Source organism: Micromesistius poutassou (assembly GCF_964030765.1).
Source record: "Micromesistius poutassou genome assembly, chromosome: 2".
Lineage (NCBI taxonomy): Eukaryota > Metazoa > Chordata > Actinopteri > Gadiformes > Gadidae > Micromesistius > Micromesistius poutassou.
The window spans coordinates 3,569,205-3,591,236 of NC_140272.1; the positions used below are offsets into that span (position 1 = coordinate 3,569,205).

The 22,032-nt window shown below is 47.2% G+C and overlaps 2 protein-coding genes across 2 annotated transcripts; one reads left to right on the forward strand and one right to left on the reverse strand.

Annotated features, from left to right (window-relative positions):
• On the forward strand, positions 1–1,247 carry asip1 (agouti signaling protein 1; the record flags this gene model as incomplete). The annotated part of the gene is made up of 3 exons (XM_084464506.1): positions 1–169; positions 320–369; positions 1,080–1,247. The coding sequence occupies 3 exons, from the start codon at positions 1–3 to the stop codon at positions 1,245–1,247; spliced, it is 387 nt and encodes a 128-aa protein (XP_084320632.1).
• An 8,704-nt stretch (positions 1,248–9,951) lies between these two features.
• Positions 9,952–20,563, reverse strand: ahcy (adenosylhomocysteinase). Its single transcript, XM_084464501.1, has 11 exons — positions 20,421–20,563; positions 17,821–18,011; positions 17,450–17,525; positions 17,018–17,170; positions 16,230–16,342; positions 15,000–15,207; positions 14,593–14,680; positions 14,168–14,285; positions 13,444–13,566; positions 13,194–13,265; positions 9,952–11,074 (listed from the first exon to the last, which is right to left on the reverse strand). Exons 1-11 carry the CDS (start codon positions 20,446–20,448, stop codon positions 10,943–10,945), a joined length of 1,302 nt encoding a protein of 433 aa, XP_084320627.1. The 5' UTR covers positions 20,449–20,563; the 3' UTR covers positions 9,952–10,942.
• Between the last annotated feature and the right edge of the window lie 1,469 nt (positions 20,564–22,032).

Below are 22,032 nucleotides of genomic sequence, written 5' to 3' on the forward strand. Positions count from 1 at the left end.
ATGATGCCCGTGTGGCTGCTGCTCTGCCTCATGGCTCTGTCCAGCACCGGGAGCTTCCTGGTCTCTGCCCACATGATGCCAGAGGACCGGCTCGTCAGCCAATGGAACGTCACGGAACACCCCCTGTCCAAAATCAATGTCTCTCACTCTCCATCCATTGAAATCGTAGGTAAGACTACTCTGTCAGTGTCAATGTTCACATAGTTGAAGTAGGTCTCATTAATGACCCATTATTATGTCTTATTATTATGCAGCTATGTTGATATCTCTCTACAGTTAAACATGTTTCACGTTTTAATGCATTTTCTCTCATTGCCAGAGTTATCTAAAGCTGCCAAGAAGAACAAAAAACCCAAGAAACAGAGGAAGGTAAAACCTGACAAACTATCATCAATTGTTTCTCACTCACTCACTTACCGACAAACACACACACACACACACACACACACACACACACTGACTCTCTCTTGCCCAAACTACCAAACTACTGTACATACAATCCTCTATCAACCAGTCAATGAAGCACTAGATTAATCAGTGGTTACATCTCTGTCCCTCCCTCCCTGGTGTCTCCCTGGTGTCTCCCTGTGTCTCCCTGTGTCTCCCTGTGTCTCCCTGTGTCTCCCTGGTGTCTCCCTGTGTCTCCCTGTGTCTCCCTGTGTCTCCCTGTGTCTCCCTGGTGTCTCCCTGGTGTCCTGTGTCTCCCTGGTGTCCTGTGTGTCCCTGGTGTCTCCCTGTGCCTCCCTGGTGTCTCCCTGTGTCTCCCTGGTGTCTCCCTGGTGCCTCCCTGGTGTCTCCCTGGTGCCTCCCTGGTGTCTCCCTGGTGTCTCCCTGGTGTCTCCCTGGTGTCTCCCTGGTGTCTCCCTGGTGTCTCCCTGGTGTCCTGTGTCTCCCTGGTGTCTCCCTGTGTCTCCCTGTGTCTCCCTGGTGTCTCCCTGTGTCTCCCTGTGTCTCCCTGGTGTCCTGTGTCTCCCTGGTGTCTCCCTGGTGTCTCCCTGTGTCTCCCTGGTGTCCTGTGTCTCCCTGGTGTCTCCCTGGTGTCTCCCTGTGCCCTCCCTGTGCCCCCCCCCCCCCTGCAGCAGAACGAGCTGAGTGAGAGGAAGCGGCACCCTCCCCCCCCGGCGGACTGCGTGCCGCTCTGGGGGAGCTGCACGCCCAGCAGCACCTGCTGCGACAGCTGCAGCGTCTGCCGCTGCCGCCTCTTCAAGACCGTCTGCTACTGCCGCATGGGGAACCCACTCTGCTGAGCCCCCCCCCCCCCACCCACACTCTGGACAAGCCACGCCCACGTGCCCTGACCCAGATCAACAAAAGCCCCGCCCAAGACGAACACAGGCTCCACCCCCTTCAATGATGCTTCCGACAGGCTCCGCCCCCAACACCAATGGGTCAAACCAGCACTGGGTCAAACCGGCACTGGGTCAAACCTACGTCGATATAAAGGGCTCAGACTAAGGTGACGAAAACACGACGATTCAGATTTTGAAGGGATTATACACTAATTAAAATATTCTTATGAATTAATATTTGTTCCGCTAGATGCCACTCAATGCTTCACACTGGGCAATTAACAGCACCAAACCCTTACCTTAACAGCACCAAGCTCTTTCCTTAACCGCAGTAAACCATAGCCTGACCGTAGAAATGTGGTGCTTATCAGAACGGCCCGAGCTCTATACCGGCTCTTCAGCAGACGTATTTAAAAATGCTAAAACATATGGCTTCATATCATATGCTATAATTGCTATGACCATACAGTTTTAAAAAATGTATGTGACGATTTACTATAATCCAAACCAAAACCTTTATTCTGAGCATATTTAGCGAGAGGGAAATCATTGGTGGATCTCAAGCAAAGGGCTTTTCAGGACACAGACTTTCAGATGAGGTGAATAAAAGGTATTGATCTCATTATGGAATCAATAACAGATCACAGAGAAGTGTTAGAAGGATTTTAAGGTTTATTAGGAATTAATGTCAAGGCTTATATACGTGTATCATCTTTGCATTTTATTCTAAAGTTGTGAATTAGATCGACTGATCACGATGCCCAATGCCTAAACAAATGACTTAAATTAGACTATTTCATGAATGATGATGAATATTGAATATATTGCAGCTGTTTGGTTCTCAATGCTACTTTAAAAAGTTTTATTCAAGTTACATTTCTACAATGTTGGCCTACTCACAGCCATCATCATTCGTTCTGTGCATATATCACACAGTCTGGTCTCACCAGGTGGGACTGCTGTTGAGAAACACTTTATCATAGTGTAGCACTTTACTAGCTTGTTTACTCCTGTATCAGGACATTGACAAACTGTACAACATACTATTTATAGTATCACAGTACCATTAGAAACATACACACCTGTGTCAGTATACACAGAAGTATAACTTCTGTGTATAAATTGTCTTTTTTATATATATGTGTGTATTTAAACAGTGATAAACAAAGTGTACAGTCATACTTAAAGTATGTGACACATGCCATGTTGTATTATCAAAGCTAAAAATAATAAAGCATTGATATTGCTTTAACTTGTGTCTTAATCCTTTATCTCCTTTTCTTTATTGTGTGTGTGTGTGTGTGTGTGTGTGTGTGTGTGTGTGTGTGTGTGTGTGTGTGTGTGTGTGTGTGTGTGTGTGTGTGTGTGTGTGTGTGTGTGTGCCCATCTCGATCATAGAATCAACCAACAACTGACTGTTGATGCATTTCCTGTTTTGTGTTCTCCTGTGAGACTCAGACAGACATCAGAGTGACTACAGGCTCTACTATAGAGCTGTCAGATATCAGAGTGCTGACTGCAGGCTCTACTATAGAGCTGTCAGATATCAGAGTGCTGACTGCAGGCTCTACTATAGAGCTGTCATACTGCAGGCTCTACTATAGAGCTGTCAGATATCAGAGTGCTGACTGCAGGCTCTACTATAGAGCTGTCAGATATCAGAGTGCTGACTGCAGGCTCTACTATAGAGCTGTCAGATATCAGAGTGCTGACTGCAGGCTCTACTATAGAGCTGTCAGACTGCAGGCTCTACTATAGAGCTGTCAGATATCAGAGTGGTGTTCTTCAGGCTCTACTTTAGAGCTGTCAGATATCAAAGTGGTGGACTGCAAGCTCTACTATAGAGCTGTCAGACTGCAGGCTCTACTATAGAGCTGCCAGATATCAGAGTGGTGGACTGCAGGCTCTACTATAGAGCTGTCATACTGCAGGCTATACTATAGAGCAGTCAGATATCAGAGTGGTGGACTGACTGCAGGCTCTTCTATAGAGCTGTCAGACTGCAGGCTCCACTACTGCTGCCCCACTCTGGAGCCCCAGTCCCTGCTGAGAGACAGAGAGGAAGGACATATAACACACGATTGAGTGTGTGCTGGCTCCCTGTCCTGTATGAAGGCCTCCTGCTGTCCGACTACCCTCCGGTCCATCGCTGGGCCCATAAAGCTGTCCTCCCCTCTGGACCCCTGCTCCCAACCGGCAGTCCACACCGGGCTGCAGCTCACTCACTCCTAACGCATTGTGACTGGAGCCTTTTAACTTTAACGGCCACTTTCAAGCATTAACTCTTAAGGTTTCAAGGTTGTGGACGATCCTAACCCATTCGTTAGGATCTCATGTCAATGTTACCGAAACAAGGTTTGGAGCATTAAATTGAGCAGGTTTTAAACTTGGAGTTTGAGGATCTTAACATGATATATGAAGAGTGTTTTTGAAGTATTTAAGTATTTAAGAAGAAGAAAAGGGTACTAAAAACAGAACAGAAGTTGTTTTGGGCAGCATGCAATTTTGAATATTTATAGTACTTATAACTGCAGCTAGCTGCAACAATTGGTTAATTGATTAATTTATTGATTAGTCAATCATTGGACTAGACAGAAAGTGAATCTAAGTTTGATATTGGTGCTACACTGGGGGGAGCCCACTTGGGTTGAAATACGGTGCCACTTTGGTAGAATAACGAAAATGACATGGTTTGAAAAGCCCCAAAAACAGCATTATGGTACGTTCTGCAGTGCAGTCAGCAGCTGTTGCTCTCTCTCCTGCTGAGATCCTCCGAGCCTGCTCACAACACATGGCTGAAGCTGGAATGTCGTGGTCGGAATATCACGGGTTTGACAAAGTCTTTTATAAACGCCTGCTCATCCTCAGGGGCGGACAGTTGTTTTAGGGTTTTCTGGGAATAAACCGCTCGTAAAAAACACCTAAAAATAAACCTTCCCAGCCGGCAGTCCGAAACAGGGAATGTGAGTGGAGATCACGCAGGGAGCGCTCTGTGAGAGAGAACCAACAGAAGGACAGAAGCATGACCGCTACACTTCCTCTAGTATTCAACGTGTTGTTGACTTCTGTGATGGGTGGACAGAATAATAATTTTAATCTCTGCAAGGTGGAAGCAGGTTCTAAGGCAGCTGTGCCACTTGGCGACGGGCAGTCAGGGTCAGGGTTAGTGAAATTAAATAAAGACAAATAAAAATAAAGCTGCACCTGATCATCCTCTGTTTCTTTCAAGGACCCACAGTAGTATTGTCTTATAAAGTAAGACTGTATATTGTTGGATAAAGGTTCCACTGAGGGAGTCTTTTTGATTCAGTTATGGTCTCGTTGGAAAGCAGCTTGTGATGTCACTAAATCACAGGAAAAGGCAGATTTTCAAAAGGTTCAAAAGGTCTAATGTCTATTCCCACTCCCACCTGGTGGCATAATAGCAGCCCTTTAAGGACCTTAAGAGTGTCTACGTCCAGGACTTTTGGGACCTTTCATGTATTTTTTTGCTGAAAACCATCAGGAGCAACCATCGACCAGGAGAGCAGGGCCACAAAACTCGGGATGGCAGAGAGGCAGAGCCAGGATGAAATCCCAGAAGATATCATTTTGTGTGTGTGTGTGTGTGTGTGTCTCTCTCTCTCTCTCTGTGCCCACGCCAAGTCACTGACCATGGAAGCCAATGGCTGCAGATGGAATGATTTTGGAATGATTTTGCTTGTGTTAATGGTATTACTCTAGTTTAGGTTTCAGTCTGTTGGCCGAGCGTTGTGGAGCGCTTCTACCGGCTGCTTATTGTTCTATGACTGGAGGAGCACTGACCCACCAATGCATGGACCCTGACCATATCATAGATGTGGTTTCTAGTGAACTATGCCTTCATGTATACCTTTATGTATTCATCGATAGTATACTGTAATACAGATGATATGTAGGTCACTGTTGAAGTACCGACATCCATATCAATGCACTTTGGGGGGGGAATGATTTGTTTGACAAATTATGAATGATATGAGATTGACTACTGGTCCATCATCATCATCATCATCATCATCATCATTGTGGTAACCCGAGGGCAATAATGCATGCACACTTGTTAGTGTCTTTACTGAAACCATGCTCACGGCATAACAACCAAAGTATAGGCGGGGCATTCCAGTGCAGCGCAAACTGTAGAACCCCCCCTGGCGGAGTACACAAGTATAGGCACAAGGGTGCCGGATATAAATGAGTGCAACACTAATTCAGTCTATAACACTTCTCCCCCTTTAAGTAAACACTTATAATACGGTTAAGCAAACAAAACTGACTTTGCATGTATGTCCCCTTATAAAGGTACAGAAATAATATTGCACTTAAACCAACTTAAATTCACATTCCACCTTCACAATTTTAGCAACAGGCAATCAACAACATCCGGTATTGCACAACATTTTTCTTTCTCACATCAGGCAACAACAACCTGTATAGCACAACACACTTTTTTTTGGTTTAACAGTTCAGTCTCTCTGGAGGCTTGTGTTCCCTCTCTGACCTTCTTAGTGAACTATTAGAGTCCACAGACTGGGTAACAGACTGTGCTCCACGGGGAGGAATTGGGGCAGCGGCACGGGCAGGTGAGGCAGTTTGCTCAGACAGTCCATCAGGGGGCAGCAACAGTCCATCAATGCACACAGGTGCAACACAGTCCATAGGGCTGCTCACGCTGTTCTCGTGCGAAACACTCCGAGACCCCTTCTCCTCTGCATCAGTGCGGACACGCACGTGATCTTGGTGCCTGCGATCCTGCCTGCCATCCAACAAGTCAACCATAAAGGAAACTGGACCAAACTGGCGGTGAATAACTCCTGGCAGCCACTGGCAAAGTTCTTGACATATACAGTCCCCCTGCTGTAAAAGCCGCTCTCTTGCATGTTGGTCCCGTCTCACTTTTTGGTTCTCCTGTGATCGGCAAATTTTGCTCCCACATCCGAGCGAAGGAGGTCCAGATGATATTTGGGCTTTCTCCCCAGCAACATCTCTGCTGGAGGCAAACCAGTGGTTGTGTGTGGAGTAATCCGATACTGGAATAAGAAACGAGCAAGCTTAGTCTCCAGTGTGTGTCCTGTCATTTTCCGCAGTCCATCTTTCAGTGTCTCAACAGCACGTTCTGCTAAGCCGTAGTTCGGATATGTCGGATTCCATTTTTCACCACAAACTCTTTGAAAACGTCACTGGTGAAGGTGGGCCCGTTGTCACTGACAACCGTATCTGGTAGCCCGTGGGTGACAAAGATGCTTCTGAGCGTGTCAGTGGTAACTGGGACTGTGATATTTGACATGATGTGTGCTTCCATCCACTTTGAATGAGCGTCCATCAGCACAAGGAACATAAACGGACCAGCAAAATCCAGGTGGAGCCTGGACCATGGACGGGCCGGCCACTCCCATGGGTGGAGAGGCACAGGTGCGGGCATCTTCTGGTTACTTTGACACTGTGAACATGCTTTTACCTTTTCTTCCAAAACACCGTCCACCACACAAACGACCTGGCGAGGCTCTTCATCCTTGACACCCCGGGGTGAGCTTCATGCAGCACCACAACAGGCTGAATAATCACCCTGGAGCCCCAGAGGATACAGCCATCCAGCACACTTAGCTCCAGCTGACGCTTGACATATGGCTTGAGCTCCTCCTGCTCAACTGTTACTGGCCAGCCCTGCAACAGCCATATCTTTACTTGTGACAGCACCGGGTCTCTTTCAGTCCACTGTTTTGATTTGCTTAAATGTGTGTGTGTGTGTGTGTGTGTGTGTGTGTGTGTGTGTGTGTGTGTGTGTGTGTGTGTGTGTGTGTGTGTGTGTGTGTGTGTGTGTGAATAGTTCAAGACAACATATAGATCAGAAACACATAGGCTACTGTGATGCAAGAGGAGTTTGGCTATCAAACAATTTGCCTGTCCCCTTATATTTGATCCCAGCCAATCACACACCCTGGAAAGTTTGGTTCGGTGCGGTTACCTCAGGGAGTCGCTGAAGTATGCCGGACCGAATTATCGGACAAGATTGCTTTAGCAGCCAACTGAAATGAGTTACCAAATATTAAAGTAAAGTATTACCACATTTCAACATTTTAAATGGAGTGCTTAAATATTAATAGGCAACCACACTCGTAATATTTCATGTGTTTAATGGCACTGTAGGCCTACCATTAGTAGCCTAATTCATATCTTCAGACAGCTCTCGGTTCTTTTGAAGCCAACACCAACTCAAAAAAGGTTTGTGGATATCCTTTTTTTGGCAGCTGATTAATTGAATCTAAGAACGAGGAAAAGTAACCTGACCTTCCCAACAAGAACAAAAAAATATCGACAGACTCAACCGATCAACTGGTATTTAGCTAATCTGCTTGCAATTTAAGATCATTATGTGTTTTAAAAAATTGGGGGGATTTTTCCGTTGAAACATTTTTTGGGTTATATTTTCGTTTTTGGGATTTTTGCTCCTTCCACTCACCCCACTGGCATCGGCATGAGGTGCAATCAGACCCATAAGCAGAAGACCTGCGGTAGGTTAAGTTAACGATGATTGATTACATTTTAATGGGATCCAGCAGCGCCTTCCAAACTGTTGCTGGTTTTGACGAGCCCTGTTCTTTTGGTCGTTATCGTTTCCAATGAACTGTAGCAAATGGCTTCCAAGAAAACCAATGATTGTGTGTTCATGTCAACTAAACTCCTCGTTTTCAAGGTCCAGCTCTGGGGAAACCAGATGTTTATTCGATCGTTCAGACACTTTAATAAATTTCGGCTGAATATTTCATATTCCCGCACGATATTGGTTTGATTAATCAAAACGGTGACCCCAGTCGAACCATACGAAAGCAGAACGTATGATGACATCACAAGTCGGAGCGTCCACTGCCATCTGTTTTGGGTGTCGTCAAGGCTGCACACCTAAACTATATTAGGGCCTATTCCTTTATTTTATTGATTTTGTCAAGGTAACATTCAGCTCGTTACTCTTGTATTTTCTCCATACCTCAACTCTTCTCATATATATCTCAATATTAAATATTAATATTAAATCATAAATATTTGATTATAAATTGTTGTTGCTTCCCATCAACAAGTGAATACCTTGTGTGTAGCTATACATTCACTGGGACATTACATAATGATGCGTTGATGCGTTAGAACAGTGGTTCCCAACCCCCTGTGGCCTGTGACCCTATAGCTGTAACAATGATTGAGAACAATATTTTCCTGTTGTCAATTCAAATCCTTTTGAGTGTATAATCTGCCGTCGAGCAAGGCACCGAAGCAGGCAGTTCTTTCAGTTCAAGCCTCCGAGGTGAGTGAGAGGGGGAAAATACTTAAAATAAAAGGATTTGTTTTCACAAGTAACAATGTGAGTACGTGCAGTGTTGAAGCATTTTCATGAAGCCACATCATTGTCCGACTAATGACTTCCCAGGCATTGTTGGTAACCCAGCCAGTGTTTCCAGATTGGGTCAGATTTCCGCGCTGCAGCCAGTGTTGCCGAATTGGGCAGGACATCTGACCCAATGTGGCAACACTGACTAAACCTAACTCGACACCGACTCAGGTCTGCTCTGTGTCAGGGCGGCGGGTTTGGACGCTCCCGAGTGATCCTGACTTTAAACAACAATCCACCAGTGAGAGTTTCATCTCCTGCGCACGCAGCGGTTTCTTCGGTTTGATCGAGACCAGCAGGGGAAACGATGCCTCGCTCGAGGACAGGTCAACACGCGTTGCCAGGAGGACCTGTGGACTGGACTCCGCACAGCCTCCCGTTGCCAGGCAACGCGCTGTACCATCTCAATGTGTTTTTATTAATTTTTTTAACAGGAAATGACATCTGGACCTTGTGAAGTGAACTGCAAAGGCTCACAAGATTTCATACACACCGCCGATGTTGGGCTCGCCCGAACCCCCCTGGCAGAGGGAGCGCGGTGGTCTGTCCCAGCGGTGGTCTCTGACACCGCGGTAGTCCGCTCGGAGTCGCCTCGGATGAGCGTGGTTTGAGCACGCATGTGGCGCATTGCCGTGTTTGGATTAACGGAAGGTAGTGAACACGATGCGCACAGAGGGTCTACGACCAGGGAACCAGTAGGCATGGAGAGGAGGCCTGGTGGTCCACTGTAGACCCTCGACATGGGTGGATGGGGTTCTGGAGTAGAGTATCAGAAGGTTGAGGACTAGATGAATGAACAGGCTCACGTTTAAAGGGTTTACAATTTGGACTTTCTCCAATACTTAGTGTCCATATTTGCCTCTTAACCATGCATATTTTCACCCTAAGTCGGTCCGTTTAACCACCCGACCATGAGAGCAGGTTGTAAAGTGTAGGAAATTTACCGCCCTCCACAATGTTCACTATACAGTCGAGGCAGGCGATTTAGCCTTTGGAGATGGAACCACGCTAAACCTGCTTTAAGATGGTGCCGTATGTAGAATGTAGCGGCATCTACCATATTCATAAGTATGCTTTCATTAGTGTGATTCCATTAAATTAATTATTTGTTATCTACCTGGGGAGGGGTCCTCTCACAGATCACACCACGTTTCCTAAAGTATACAGTCACTTTGTAAACGGTACATACAAAAAGATGGGTACCATAATGCTAACCTCATCACTTGGCTAGAAGATGACGGTAAAACAAGAACAGAGTACTCGAGATACAGCCCAGTAGAATGTCTTTTATTGCATCATAACATCACGAAGGTAACAAGTCCGTCCGTCATGTACAACACCGAGCCTTTGAAACCGTTTTGCAACCATGGTTACCGTTTAACTACGCCTAGTGGCCCCCGAAGACCGAAGAGGATAGCTGATTGGCCAGACAATTAACCAACACGCACAACTGAATTGAATAGGGGAGGGGCACATTCTAGAATGTCCCTTCAAGTCAAAATTCCAGAATGATTGATAGAAACGACGAATCATTAAAGTTTCATTTCTTAAATTGAACTTCAAATCTCCCAGCTTCGACCAATCGTATCGACGCATGCAGGCGTCGACACGGAATAAGGGGTAAAGAGGGTAAAGAGGTTAAAGAGGTTAGGTGCACAGGTTGGTAAACGGGTGGCCCTTACTAATGAGTTAAGACTGAGGAGCCAGTGGGAGTTCTGAGCACCTAGGAGTAAGGAGAGGGGGGGGGGGGGGTGGAGCTAAAGGAATGATGTGCTGTAAGGAGAGCGCTCGTGAGCTACGGCCAGCAGTAGAGTTGTAAGACCCCGGGGGGGCCAGGCAGACCAGAGGACCGAGTGCACGGGCCCCGGGGCCAGAGCTTTAGCGCACGAGGCAGTGAGGACGAGCGTGGAGCCAGCGTCCATCCAGGCGGGGGTTCAACGGCTGGCCAGGGATAAACAAACAAACACTTATAGAAGCCAGGTGCTGGAATCAGCCAGGCCGCCGGCGCCATTTTGGCTCTGTGATTCTGTTGCTCAGCAACCTTTGATTATTCGACAACAGTGATTGAACTGATTTGGGCCGGTTGTGGATAACGCCCCCCGCCCTCCCCACCTCAGCACCGGTCACATTAAAGCACTTGGGACGCCTAACCACCACAGCAGCCCACCGCCGCCTCCTCCCAGAAACCCCTCTGCTCCCGCTGACGCCCACCGTGTAAGCCCACCCCTGGGCGGGGCGTGGCGAGGGAGGGGCTGTCTTAGTAGCGGTAGTGGTCGGGCTTGAAAGGCCCCTCCTGGGGCAGGCCCAGGTAGCTGGCCTGCTTCACGCTCAGCTTGGTCAGCTTCACCCCCAGCTTGTCCAGGTGGGCGGCGGCAACCTCCTCATCCAGCTGCAGGGGAGGGGGAGGGGGAGGGGAGCAGAAGACATGCGTCAGAACATACTTTTCTTCGGAAACACAGTAAAACAATAGGTAGTTCTAAATCAAATAACCTGGTAGGGTCTGCCTGTGTATCCATATGTATGTGTACACACACACACACACACACACACACACACACACACACACACACACACACACACACACACACACACACACACACACACACACACACACACACACACACACACACACACACACACACACACACACACACACACATTCTACTTTGCACTGACTCTGGTTCCTGCTCCATTTTAGTTTTATTGGATCTTAGTGCCGCATTTGACACTATTGATCATGACATCCTACTGCAGAGGCTGGAACATAGAGTTGGGCTGGAGGGCACTGTTTTAACCTGGTTCACCTCTTACCTGAAAGACAGGACTTTCAGTTAAATTGGGACGTTACTCCTCTTCCACCATGAAGTGTGGGGTCCCCCAAGGTTCAATCCTTGGCCCCCTCCTCTTCTCTCTCTACATGCTGCCCCCGAGTTCCATCTTTGACAAATATGGCATCCAGTACCACTGCTATACCGACGATACCCAGATCTACCTCCCAGTTGCCCCTCAGACCACATGTACATTAAACAAACTGTATAGCTGCCTCAATGATATTAAATCTTGGATGGCATGCAATTTCCTACAACGCAATGATAGCAAAACTGAAGTCATTATTATTTGGTCCCCCTTCATCTGTCACCAGCCTCAGCAGTGCTCTTGGTCCCCTCTCTAATAACGTGCACCCTGTGGTTAGAAATCTTGGTATTATGCTGGATAGCTCTCTGAATTTTAATAAACAAATCAATAGTGTGGTCAGAAGTGGTTTTTATCAACTTAGTCATATCAAATCTTAAATCCCTTTTATCCCGGAGTGATCTTGAAATTCTCATACATGCTTTTATTTCCTCAAGACTTGATTACTGCAATATTTTATACACAGGTCTTACACAATCTAACATCCATAAATTACAGATGGTCCAGAATGCAGCAGCCAGAATGCTCACTGGCACAAAAAAAGAGAGCACATCACACCAGTCCTGGCTCAGCTGCACTGGCTCCCTGTCAAATTCAGAATTGATTTTACTCTTTGTTTTTAAAGCTCTTAATGGCTTAGCCCCCCCTTATACTGCTGAAATGCTTTCCCCACACTCCACCTCCAGGTCGACCCGGTCATCCACAAAACAGCTCCTATCTGTCCCCCGTACACGTCTTAAAACTAAAGGTGACTGGGCATTCTCTGCTGCTGGCCCAAACCTATGGAATCCCCTTCCACCCCATATCAAGTCCTCTACCACCCTTGCCAGTTTTAAGTCTAATTTAAAGACATACCTTTTCACTCTTGCTTTTAACAACCCTTAACCTTGTTCTTACTTTTCTTTTACTACTTTTATTTTCGTGATTTTACTCTATTTAACCTGTTTTACTCTATGTTGTTCTTTTTATTATATATATTGCTTTCTTTCTACTTATTTGTTATGCTTTTCTTTTTTTAGTCAAGACCTGTGTATCCCTGGGCCCCTTTTATCAACTGCCCTGCCCAAACCCTGACTTCTGTCAATGTAAAGCGCTTTGGGTCAACTCCTGTTGTATTTAAATGTGCTATATAAATAAAAGTGACTTGACACACACACACACACACACACATATATATATGTGTGTGTCGGTGTATCGGTATGGCTGTGTGTGTGTCGGTATGGCTGTGTGTGCAGCCACGCAGAGGTCAGAGGGCACCAGAGCTAAAATCAGCACTTGACCAGATGTGGGTTCCTGTGGGTTCACTCTGGCCTGACCCCGTGCACCCTGAAGATGAATCTCCTGACCGGTGAGTAACAGCTTGGATACAGCCGTCCAGAGGGATTACCCAGGACCACTTCAAACGCTACGTCAAATGCCGCCGGCTGAAGATGGATCACCGCACCACCTTCCAGCTGAAGGCTTTGGGGTGCCAAAAATACTACAAGCCCAGCCAACAGGAATCAGGCTTTGAGCCTTTCTATAAATCACGCTCCGGTGGCGTGTTGCAACTGCACCCCGACAGGAAGTACAATGGGGTCCAAGTGAGCGCTCACCTTCTTGGGCAGGAAGTAGACCCCCAGTGGGTATTTGGCGGTGTTGGTCCACAGCTCGATCTGGGCCAGAACCTGCAGGAGAAGACCATGGGAACCATTTTAGTTTCATATTTTTGCTATCGGGTCTCTGTACCCGTCCCCTAGTGGGGAACTAGGGGCCCAACAGTCTGCTCCAGAGGCCCCACACAGTCTGCCCTCCAGAGGTGGAGGGTCTGCCCTCCAGAGGTGGCGGTGTGGGAGGTGTACCGACCTGGTTGGTGAAGGAGTTGCTCATCACGAAGGAGGGGTGTCCCATGGCACAGCCCAGGTTGACCAGCCGGCCCTCGGCCAGGACGATGATGTGGCGTCCGCTCTTCATCCTGTAGCGGTCCACCTGGGCTCCACAGGGACGATCATACAATAAACCATGTTACTTTATCCCTCCCGTCATCCATGTGGCAGACATACGTTCAGCTCCACTGTCAACATTTACATTGCTAGACATATTTAGTGATTAAAGTCATTTTTCCTAATTCATAAGGTTTAGGCTTATACAAAAAGGAACGTGTGAACGAAAAGGATTAAAATAATGTTTTGTTGAACACATGCCAAGATAGCCTGTAGCTTAGCCATCAACCACATCCAGCTGTATGGACTAGACAGGGGCTTGTTCCTCCCGACAGGCTCTGCAGAGAGGGACTGAGCCTCCACCACAGGTTTATGGGAGAGATGCTTTACCCCCCGTGTCAAACGTCAAGGACACGGGTCCAGGACGGGCAATAAAGGGGGCTACATCTCATTTTTAAATCATCTTAATTGTGTTTCAGTTTTCTATTCCTACTCTGCACTCGTACCAAAATAAGCCTTTAGTTATCAGTGAAACGGTTGTTTAAGCAGGAGCCAACCAACAGCATTCTTTATTAAAACATTGTTAACGATGAAGACTGAAGGGGACAGGCGAGAGCTCGTCCTGGCAGAAGAGCCGGCGGCCATACCTGCGGCTTGATGTTGATCTTCTCAGCGGCGTTGGCGTTCAGCCACGCCATGTCGATCTCGCAGTCAAAGTGTCCGATGTTGCAGACGATGGAGTCGTCCTTCATGTTCTCAAAGTGGCTGAAGAGAGGAGTGGTGGGTTAAAGACCGCAGAATACACCTGGAGTCATCATCACTGCATACTGCCTGGCATGAAGTCCATGGCAATTTGGTGGACACTTTATCCGAAAGAGTCGTAATACCCTGATGTTGTGATGACGTTGTGTGGGAATCTCTGTAAAGACCTTGGTTGGTGAAGAGGTGAAGGGTGTTTCTGTATGCGTGTGTATGTCTTGCGTTACTTCGCGTGGGGTAGTAGCATGGTAACGACCCATTTGTCACAAGTGTGTACTGGGGGTGAGTAAGAGGGGTAGGGGAGGTGACGTACTGGCTGAGGATGATGTCTTCACAGCCGGTGGTGGTGACGAAGATGTTTGCCTCCTTGGAGGCCTCATCCATGGTGGTCACCTCATAACCTGGAGGATGATGAAGGACAATCATACGGTGGACCGATAATAAAGTCAAGTTGCTAATCGCTTGGACGGTCTCGACAAGTCCTCTACTTACGCCAAAACCAAAATAATCTAAAATAAATATTGGTTCACGTAAGAAACATGATTCTCATCGTCTGTGCTCCTGAATCAATACCCATCTTCCAGATGCTCAGTATTCTTCAATATTTTTTTCCCTTTGCGAGTTTGATTTACACTACACCATCATTCACCCCGGTATACTCAAACCAAGAAAGCCATCCCCTCACCCCCCCCCCCCCCCAGTGGTGCCCGAGACACCCACCCTCCATGGCGGCCTGCAGGGCATTGATGGGGTCCACCTCCGTGACAATGACGCGGGCTCCGAACCCACGCAGCGCCTGCACACAGCCCTTGCCCACGTCGCCGTATCCTGCAACCACTGCAACCTTCCCGGCGATCATCACGTCGGTGGCGCGCTTGATGCCGTCGATCAGACTCTCCCTGCAGCCGTACAGGTTGTCAAACTTACTCTGGGGGAGGGGAGAGAGGGAGGAGTTACACACTGGACAGGGGAGGAGTCACACTGGACAGGGGAAGAGTCACACACTGGAGAGTAATGAACAGAAATACAACTTAAGAATAAAACAGCGCGCATGGTGGAAATAGTAAAACACATGCCCAGGTTGCTTGAGTTTAAATATTTGTACTTGTGTCAGTGCTACAGAAATGTGCTCTGGAGGGTGTAATGAACCCAGACACCACAGCGTTGGTTCTCCCATCTCTGGACTTTCACTACAAGCACCAAGTCGCAGTGGTGGTCCTCTCAGCCCTGGCCAGCAGAGAGACCCTTTGGTGTTAGCTCATTAGCTCAGCCCCTTGTTCTTTCGCGATTACCGCAAATCAAGAATTGCTTCTCTTTTGGTGTATGCTCATCTTTAGTCTGCTGACCAGTGTGAGAGCCTGGAGCACCTGTTCTCTAGTCTGCTGACCAGTGAGAACATGAAGCCCCTTTTCTATATTCTGCTGACCAGCATGAGAACATGAGGCAGTGAAACTATTACTTCCCTCCTGCGTTGTAAGAAGATAGCATTCTGAGGAAGGGTGAAACTGTTAAAAGACTTTATGAAACTGCTCACTGTGCTAGAAAGGAGACCGCCGTATACATACTTACGTTTGTTCTCCAACCATTTTGTTATTCTTTGCTTTTAGAAGGGTCATCTGTCCTATACGCAATATCTCAAATTAATTGCCACAGCACTTATTAACCATAGATATTGGTTCCTGCATTTCAACTAACTTTTTATGTCTATAGATTAACCTCACGATTCAGAGCTACCAGCAGATGGGGTCTGACCCGTGTCTGGAGGCAGGTGACACACAACGCAAGAAGTTGATTTAGCAAACATCTGCAGTAGGGTTACACCTGTACAGTAGATAGTCAAAGGTGCTTTACCTCATACAACATTATAAGAATCACTCTGTAGTGGAGGCCAGCATGAGGATGAAACCAGATTATGACAAAGAAGTCTTGTGTCTTTTGGGAAGTGGTTACCTTGGTGACAGAGTCATTGACGTTGATGGCGGGGATCTTGAGGTCTCCGTTCTTCATCATCTTGTACAGGTTGTGGACCCCTGTGGTGGTCTCCTCAGACACTCCGCGGATACCTGGAGAGGGCGACACACACCTTTATTAAATCAACAGACTATCAGAGCTTGGGTCTGGACTACACATACATCGTTAATGAGCAGCTAGGAGACGGGGCATCTGACTCTAGGACACCAACAGGTGAGACTGGGTACATTGAGAATACAATCCAGAACCTTTCAACTGGGAGTCAGACACCCTAACCACTGGATCACTGGTGATTTGCCTTTTTTTTTTGAGTGTAACACATTTTTTTAGGGGGTAAAAATCTCTGTTGACTTGAAGTGAATGACTGTATCACAAGTTAGTAAATCCCAGGCAGAGCCATGCTTCCACCTGCTGGTCACTATTTGGTACTGCAGACTAAAGGCCCTGGAGAGCGATTACTTCTGCTGTAACAGAAGTCCAGTGCTGTCCTGTTCCCTTTATACAACACTGAATAAAACACTGAATTAATCTGTTAATTTGTATCGAGTAGCTCAAACCGAAGACACAGTGTTGTACTACACTAGCAATTTTCCAGAGCATGCATGTGGCAAAAATGCACGTGCCAATGTATGCATTCTTGCTCATTTGTCTGAGATTGACAATGGTTTTGTGTGCGCGTATGCCAAAGCCGTATGCATGCGTGCCCATGCGTGTGTGACTTTGCGTGTGGGCCCCATGCGAGCGTGTGTGTGGGCACGTGCGCGCACCGGCCAGCAGCTGCGGGTACTTCTGGTGCACCATGTTGGTGAGGTCCCCGCCATCATCCAGGATCATGTTGAGGGGCTTCCCGTCCCTGAAGTAGATAGTCTGCTCGATGCACCACACGTACTCCTCGTCCGTCATGCCCTTCCACGCATACACTGGGTGGGTGGGGGGGGGGGGGGGGGGGGGGGGGAGAGCGTTAATGACAGCATCAACACACCTACTGTTGTCGGGGGGGATGACAAATACAGATTCTGTGGGTAGGGTGATGAGCTCGTCAACACACACTGTGTTGTGGGGCCAGATGACAGCTGGAGCCCCTGCCAACATCCGGACGGTCCTCTCTCCATCAATCCCAGCCAGTGTGTATCGGAGTGTGTGTGTCTGGGAGGGTGCCCCTGGCGTTCTTTACTCAGGGTTTGCGTGTGCGGGCTCACCGGGGACTCCTGTCTTGGCGATGGCAGAGGCGGCGTGGTCCTGGGTGGAGAAGATGTTACAGCTGGACCACTGGACCTGAGGGACAGAGAGACCAAGAGACCTATGACACACAGGACCTGAGACCCTTTATCACACACCCACACACCCACCCACACACCCCCGAGGACAAAACAGGACAGGAAGAGGGAATGATGGCTTGATAAAGTCAAAGTAAATCTAATTCATACAAGTAATTTCCTGTTCCAGTGGAACATCTATTTCCCAGCCGCCTGGTTCGTACACCTGAAACCAATATTCCAGCATATGACGTAAAGTACAAGTGCAATCATGTCGTTGCCATGGCGACCGTAGCGCATGGGGGGGGCCTCACCTCAGCTCCCAGGGCGGTGAGTGTCTCGATGAGTACGCCGGTCTGCAGCGTCATGTGCAGGCAGCCGGCCACGCGCGCACCCTTCAGCGGCTTGCTCTTCCCGTACAGCTCCTTCATCTTCATCAGCCCAGGCATCTCGTTCTCAGCGATGTCAAGGCACTTACGCCCCCACTCCGCGAGGCTGATGTCCGCTGCAGGGAGGGAGGGAGACACGCCATTGGTTCACAGCCCTGTTCAGTATGGTGCCACAGTGCTGGTTTACAGCCCCGTTCAGTGCGGGAATACAGCGGGAGACACGGTAGCATTGAGAGGGCGACTGTTGAAAAGTCATGGTGACCAGTGGACTTTGATTAAATAGATTTAAAATATGTACAACATTGTGTGGGACTTTGTACCAGAATGTGTTGCACATCGAAACTAAATGTATTATTTTTTTTTTAAAGATTTTTTTTTTGCATTTTGTCAGCTTTTCATTATAGAGAGAGATAGAGAGGAAGGTGTGGAAGACAGAGGGGAGGACATGCAGTAAATGACCCAGGCCGGATTCGATCCTGGGTCTCTGCGTTCAGGACTGTGCCTATATGATACGCGCTTTAGCCCAGTGCGCCACCAGGGCGGCCCAATGTATTAATTAATTAAATAAAGTGCCTGGTTTGAATCCCGGGAACGGTAAGCCAGCTGGTCAGTGGGTTCGTAACCATGGCAACGCTCAAATCCCTGATGCAAACTTAAACTGACACTTTTATATTGTAGAGTTTCATGCTGCATCAAGAGGGACTCACACCGACCAGGTCTCGCCATGACCGCATACAGAGACAGACATAACCTTTAACTGACTTTGTTTTTAAGCTCCTCTCCCATCAGACTTTAGATGTGGACATCAGATTTGTAAAACCACTCATAATGTGGAGTTTGAGTGAAGTGAGTTGAAATAATGTAGGATTACGTCAGCCTTCTGCCACCGTGCCGGCCACAGCCCAGGGCTAGTCCAGTTCAAGGCGGTTGGGAGGGAGAGGGGACTCAGGACAACACAAGCCCCTTTAACCAGCAGGAACCAGAACAGACCTGAACCAGGAGCCGTGAGTTAACAGATAAAGCCAGAGGGAACTGACCTCTGGAGTCCATCGTGTGTTGATATAGAGCGGCACGCAGCGCACTCACTTATTGGACGAGCAACGTTCTTACACCAGAGACACTTACCTGGCAGTTCTTGGCAGAATAATTACAATTAATTTTAAGAGACAACCAGTGTGGAATTCAGCCTACAACATTCTGAAAATTAAATGTTGTAATCACTGATAATTCCTAGACAAACCCTTTTTCAGTTCTATCCAAAAAGTTACTTTTTTCAGATGCATGTCCACTAGAGGCATCTTGCTGAATTATAACTACAGGTAGATAATATAATACATAGCAGGCATTAAGAGTTCAAACCCCAAACCTTTAGACCGGCCGTTGAACCACCCCAACCACTTTTACCAAACCCCTCAAAGACCCAATCCAATCCCCATGACTGCTGTTTGGAACGGAACTCAACAGCTGAAGCAAACATGGGACTTTGGCCTGGAGTTTCACTGTTGGGTAACTTCCAAGCAGCCACTAAAGCGTTACTCGAGCCACCTGTTGGGGTTGGAGGGGAACAGGTGTGATATTATAGACCCCCACTCACTTTCACTGTAGTATTCAATTAGTGTTCAATACAATTTAGTATATAGTATGGATGAACTTGATTGTTCAACTTTAAGTGTTTTATATGAAATTGTCAGCAGTTATACTTTATTTTATTGTTGAGCGTCTGTACAATTTGTTCCTGCTGAAATGTGTGTATACACAACTCGTATATTTACTAAAGAAGAGGGACCTCTGAACTATTTGACCAGACACCGGTGTGTATGTTGTGTAGCTTATAAGCAACTTCATCTTTAAATGCTTGTATTCATTTGATATGACTTGGGAGAATTTATATTTTTATAAATTCATGCATAAACCGCATATTTTCACTCTGCCTTGTGAGTCTCAATTCCGGCGGATGGCAGCATAGTATTATGGGAGTTGTAGTTTTCAAAAATATGCTGCGTAATAACACACAGAGGCTTGTGGTTGTACAATAAACTACAAATACCAGCGTCTGGGCGACCGAGTTTTCTACACTATGGAGCCCATGGCTTTTTGAAATGTGGCCAAGAGTAACACACTGATTCATTCCAAAAATATATAACAACATGAACAATTTAAAAGAAACGACTTGAAGAAATGTACAAAAACAGACGGACAAAAGTGACAGAACGCAGCGGACTTTATGCATAACGCGACCCGGGGAGGGCCGGGCTGACTCTGGCCATGTGCTAGCTTATCAAACAGAGTATTACATCATAAACCAGCAATCAACCGGCTTAAACCCACGATTCACTCTGCCAAAGAACCCCATTCCATATACACATTCATGTGTGCGTTCTAGTAGGAAAAAACACAGACTTAAGAACACGCATCATGCTATTTATTAACAACGATTAAGCTTCCTATCGGGCTGAGCCACCGCTACTGGACGCACTACTCCGCTTTCTCAGAGGAACGAGGCGGAAAAAATGCTTCATACTCACCGACTTTGAAGGCAAGTTTCTCAGACATGGTTGGTTTCTTGGTGGTGTGTTTCGGGAGTGCTGCTCGGGAGAGGGACTGAGATGGAGCTCTGCTTACAACGTGACTTTATCAAGGGAGGAAAGTGCTGTAAGCGGGAATGTCAATCCACCTGTTAACCCCTCCCATTGGCTGCCCTAGATTCCGCCTCCCCCAGAGAGCGCTATGACTGGTTCGGAGGACATCGGGAGGGCTGGCCAATAGCGTGCAGAGATGAGCAGTGGGCGTAAATCCGTCTGGCCGTGCATAGTTTAAATTGAGTTATGTATTGCATTCTTACCGAATCCGATCATATTCTGAATAAATATTTAACATTTGTTTTGTCAACTGTGATGATTACCAGTTACACGAGGTCAACGCGTGCGCGTGCGTATGCGTGTGCGTGTGTGTGTTTGCGCGCGCGTATGCGTGTGTGTGTGTGTGTGTGTGTGTGTGTGTGTGTGTGTGTGTTTGCGTGTGTGTGTGTGTGTGTGTGTGTGTGTGTGTGTGTGTGCGTGTGCGTGTGCGTGTGACATACATCGAAAGGGAACATTATGTGCATGTGCATCATTTGAGAAAAATAAACAGTAGTTCAATTGTAACCAACTTAAATCACACAATCTGAAGCGTTTTGCGTCTAAATCAACAGCTCTTATTGAAGAGTCTACCCAAAGTTGACTTTCATAAACTGCATCTAATGTCCCTTCCAGCTACCCATTTCAAGTAGAATACTGGTGTGATATTAATGGAGTGTGTTAATAGCCTATAATGAAAAACACTTGTTCCATGCAGTACGTGAAACTCTCGCTCATCTCTCCCTCATATATTAATAACTTATTCTTTTCAACGTGAAAATGTGGTTATTTACGTTTTCCTTAAGGATAAGAGGAAGCTATCAGCAGGCTTCAGGGAAAAAGCTGTGTTTTCCCAGCGTTCCCCAGGGTTACCTATGGACTCCGGACCCCGGACAATCAGTGGGATTTGTTTTGCCCTTGAGCAAGTTCATACCAAACACACTAATGGGGAATCAGTTTCTACCTTTTCTCACCTTAAATGCAAAATTGAAACAAACAAAATTTGAAAGAGATGTTTTCCTATATCTGTAACCAGGACAGCCCTGTGTTCTAATACGATACGACTTCATTAATATCGTATTAGAACACTTAATAAAGTTCAGTTCCTTGGATGTTCTGCGCTCAAATATTAGAAGAAAGCCGGTTCTCCTTAGGAGGAAGAGGAGGAGGAGAAAGGTCCTCCTTTAGGAGGAGAAGGGCTCACAGAACGGTCCTCCTTTAGGAGGAGGAGGGCTCACAGAACGGTTCTCCTTTAGGAGGAGGAGGAGGAGGAGGGCTCACAGAACGGTTCTCCTTAGGAGGAGGAGGAGGAGGAGGGCTCACAGAACGGTTCTCCTTAGGAGGAGGAGGAGGAGGAGGGCTCACAGAACGGTTCTCCTTAGGAGGAGGAGGAGGAGGAGGGCTCACAGAACGGTTCTCCTTAGGAGGAGGAGGAGGAGGGCTCACAGAACGGTCCTCCTTTAGGTTCTCATGTTGGGTTTCAGGACGTATGTGTTGCTGATAAGTTTCAGGACAAAGGACA

Excerpts from the sequence above, each read along its gene's own strand:
- ahcy (XM_084464501.1), bottom strand. The coding sequence starts at position 20,448 with ATGTCTGAGAAACTTGCCTTCAAAGTCG. Across the intron at positions 17,526-17,820 it reads TCACCGCCCTGGGAGCTGAG|GTCCAGTGGTCCAGCTGTAA; the intron begins GTGAGGCCCCCC and ends TCTGTCCCTCAG. Across the intron at positions 13,567-14,167 it reads AGATCAACATCAAGCCGCAG|GTGGACCGCTACAGGATGAA; the intron begins GTATGGCCGCCG and ends TGTGGAGCCCAG.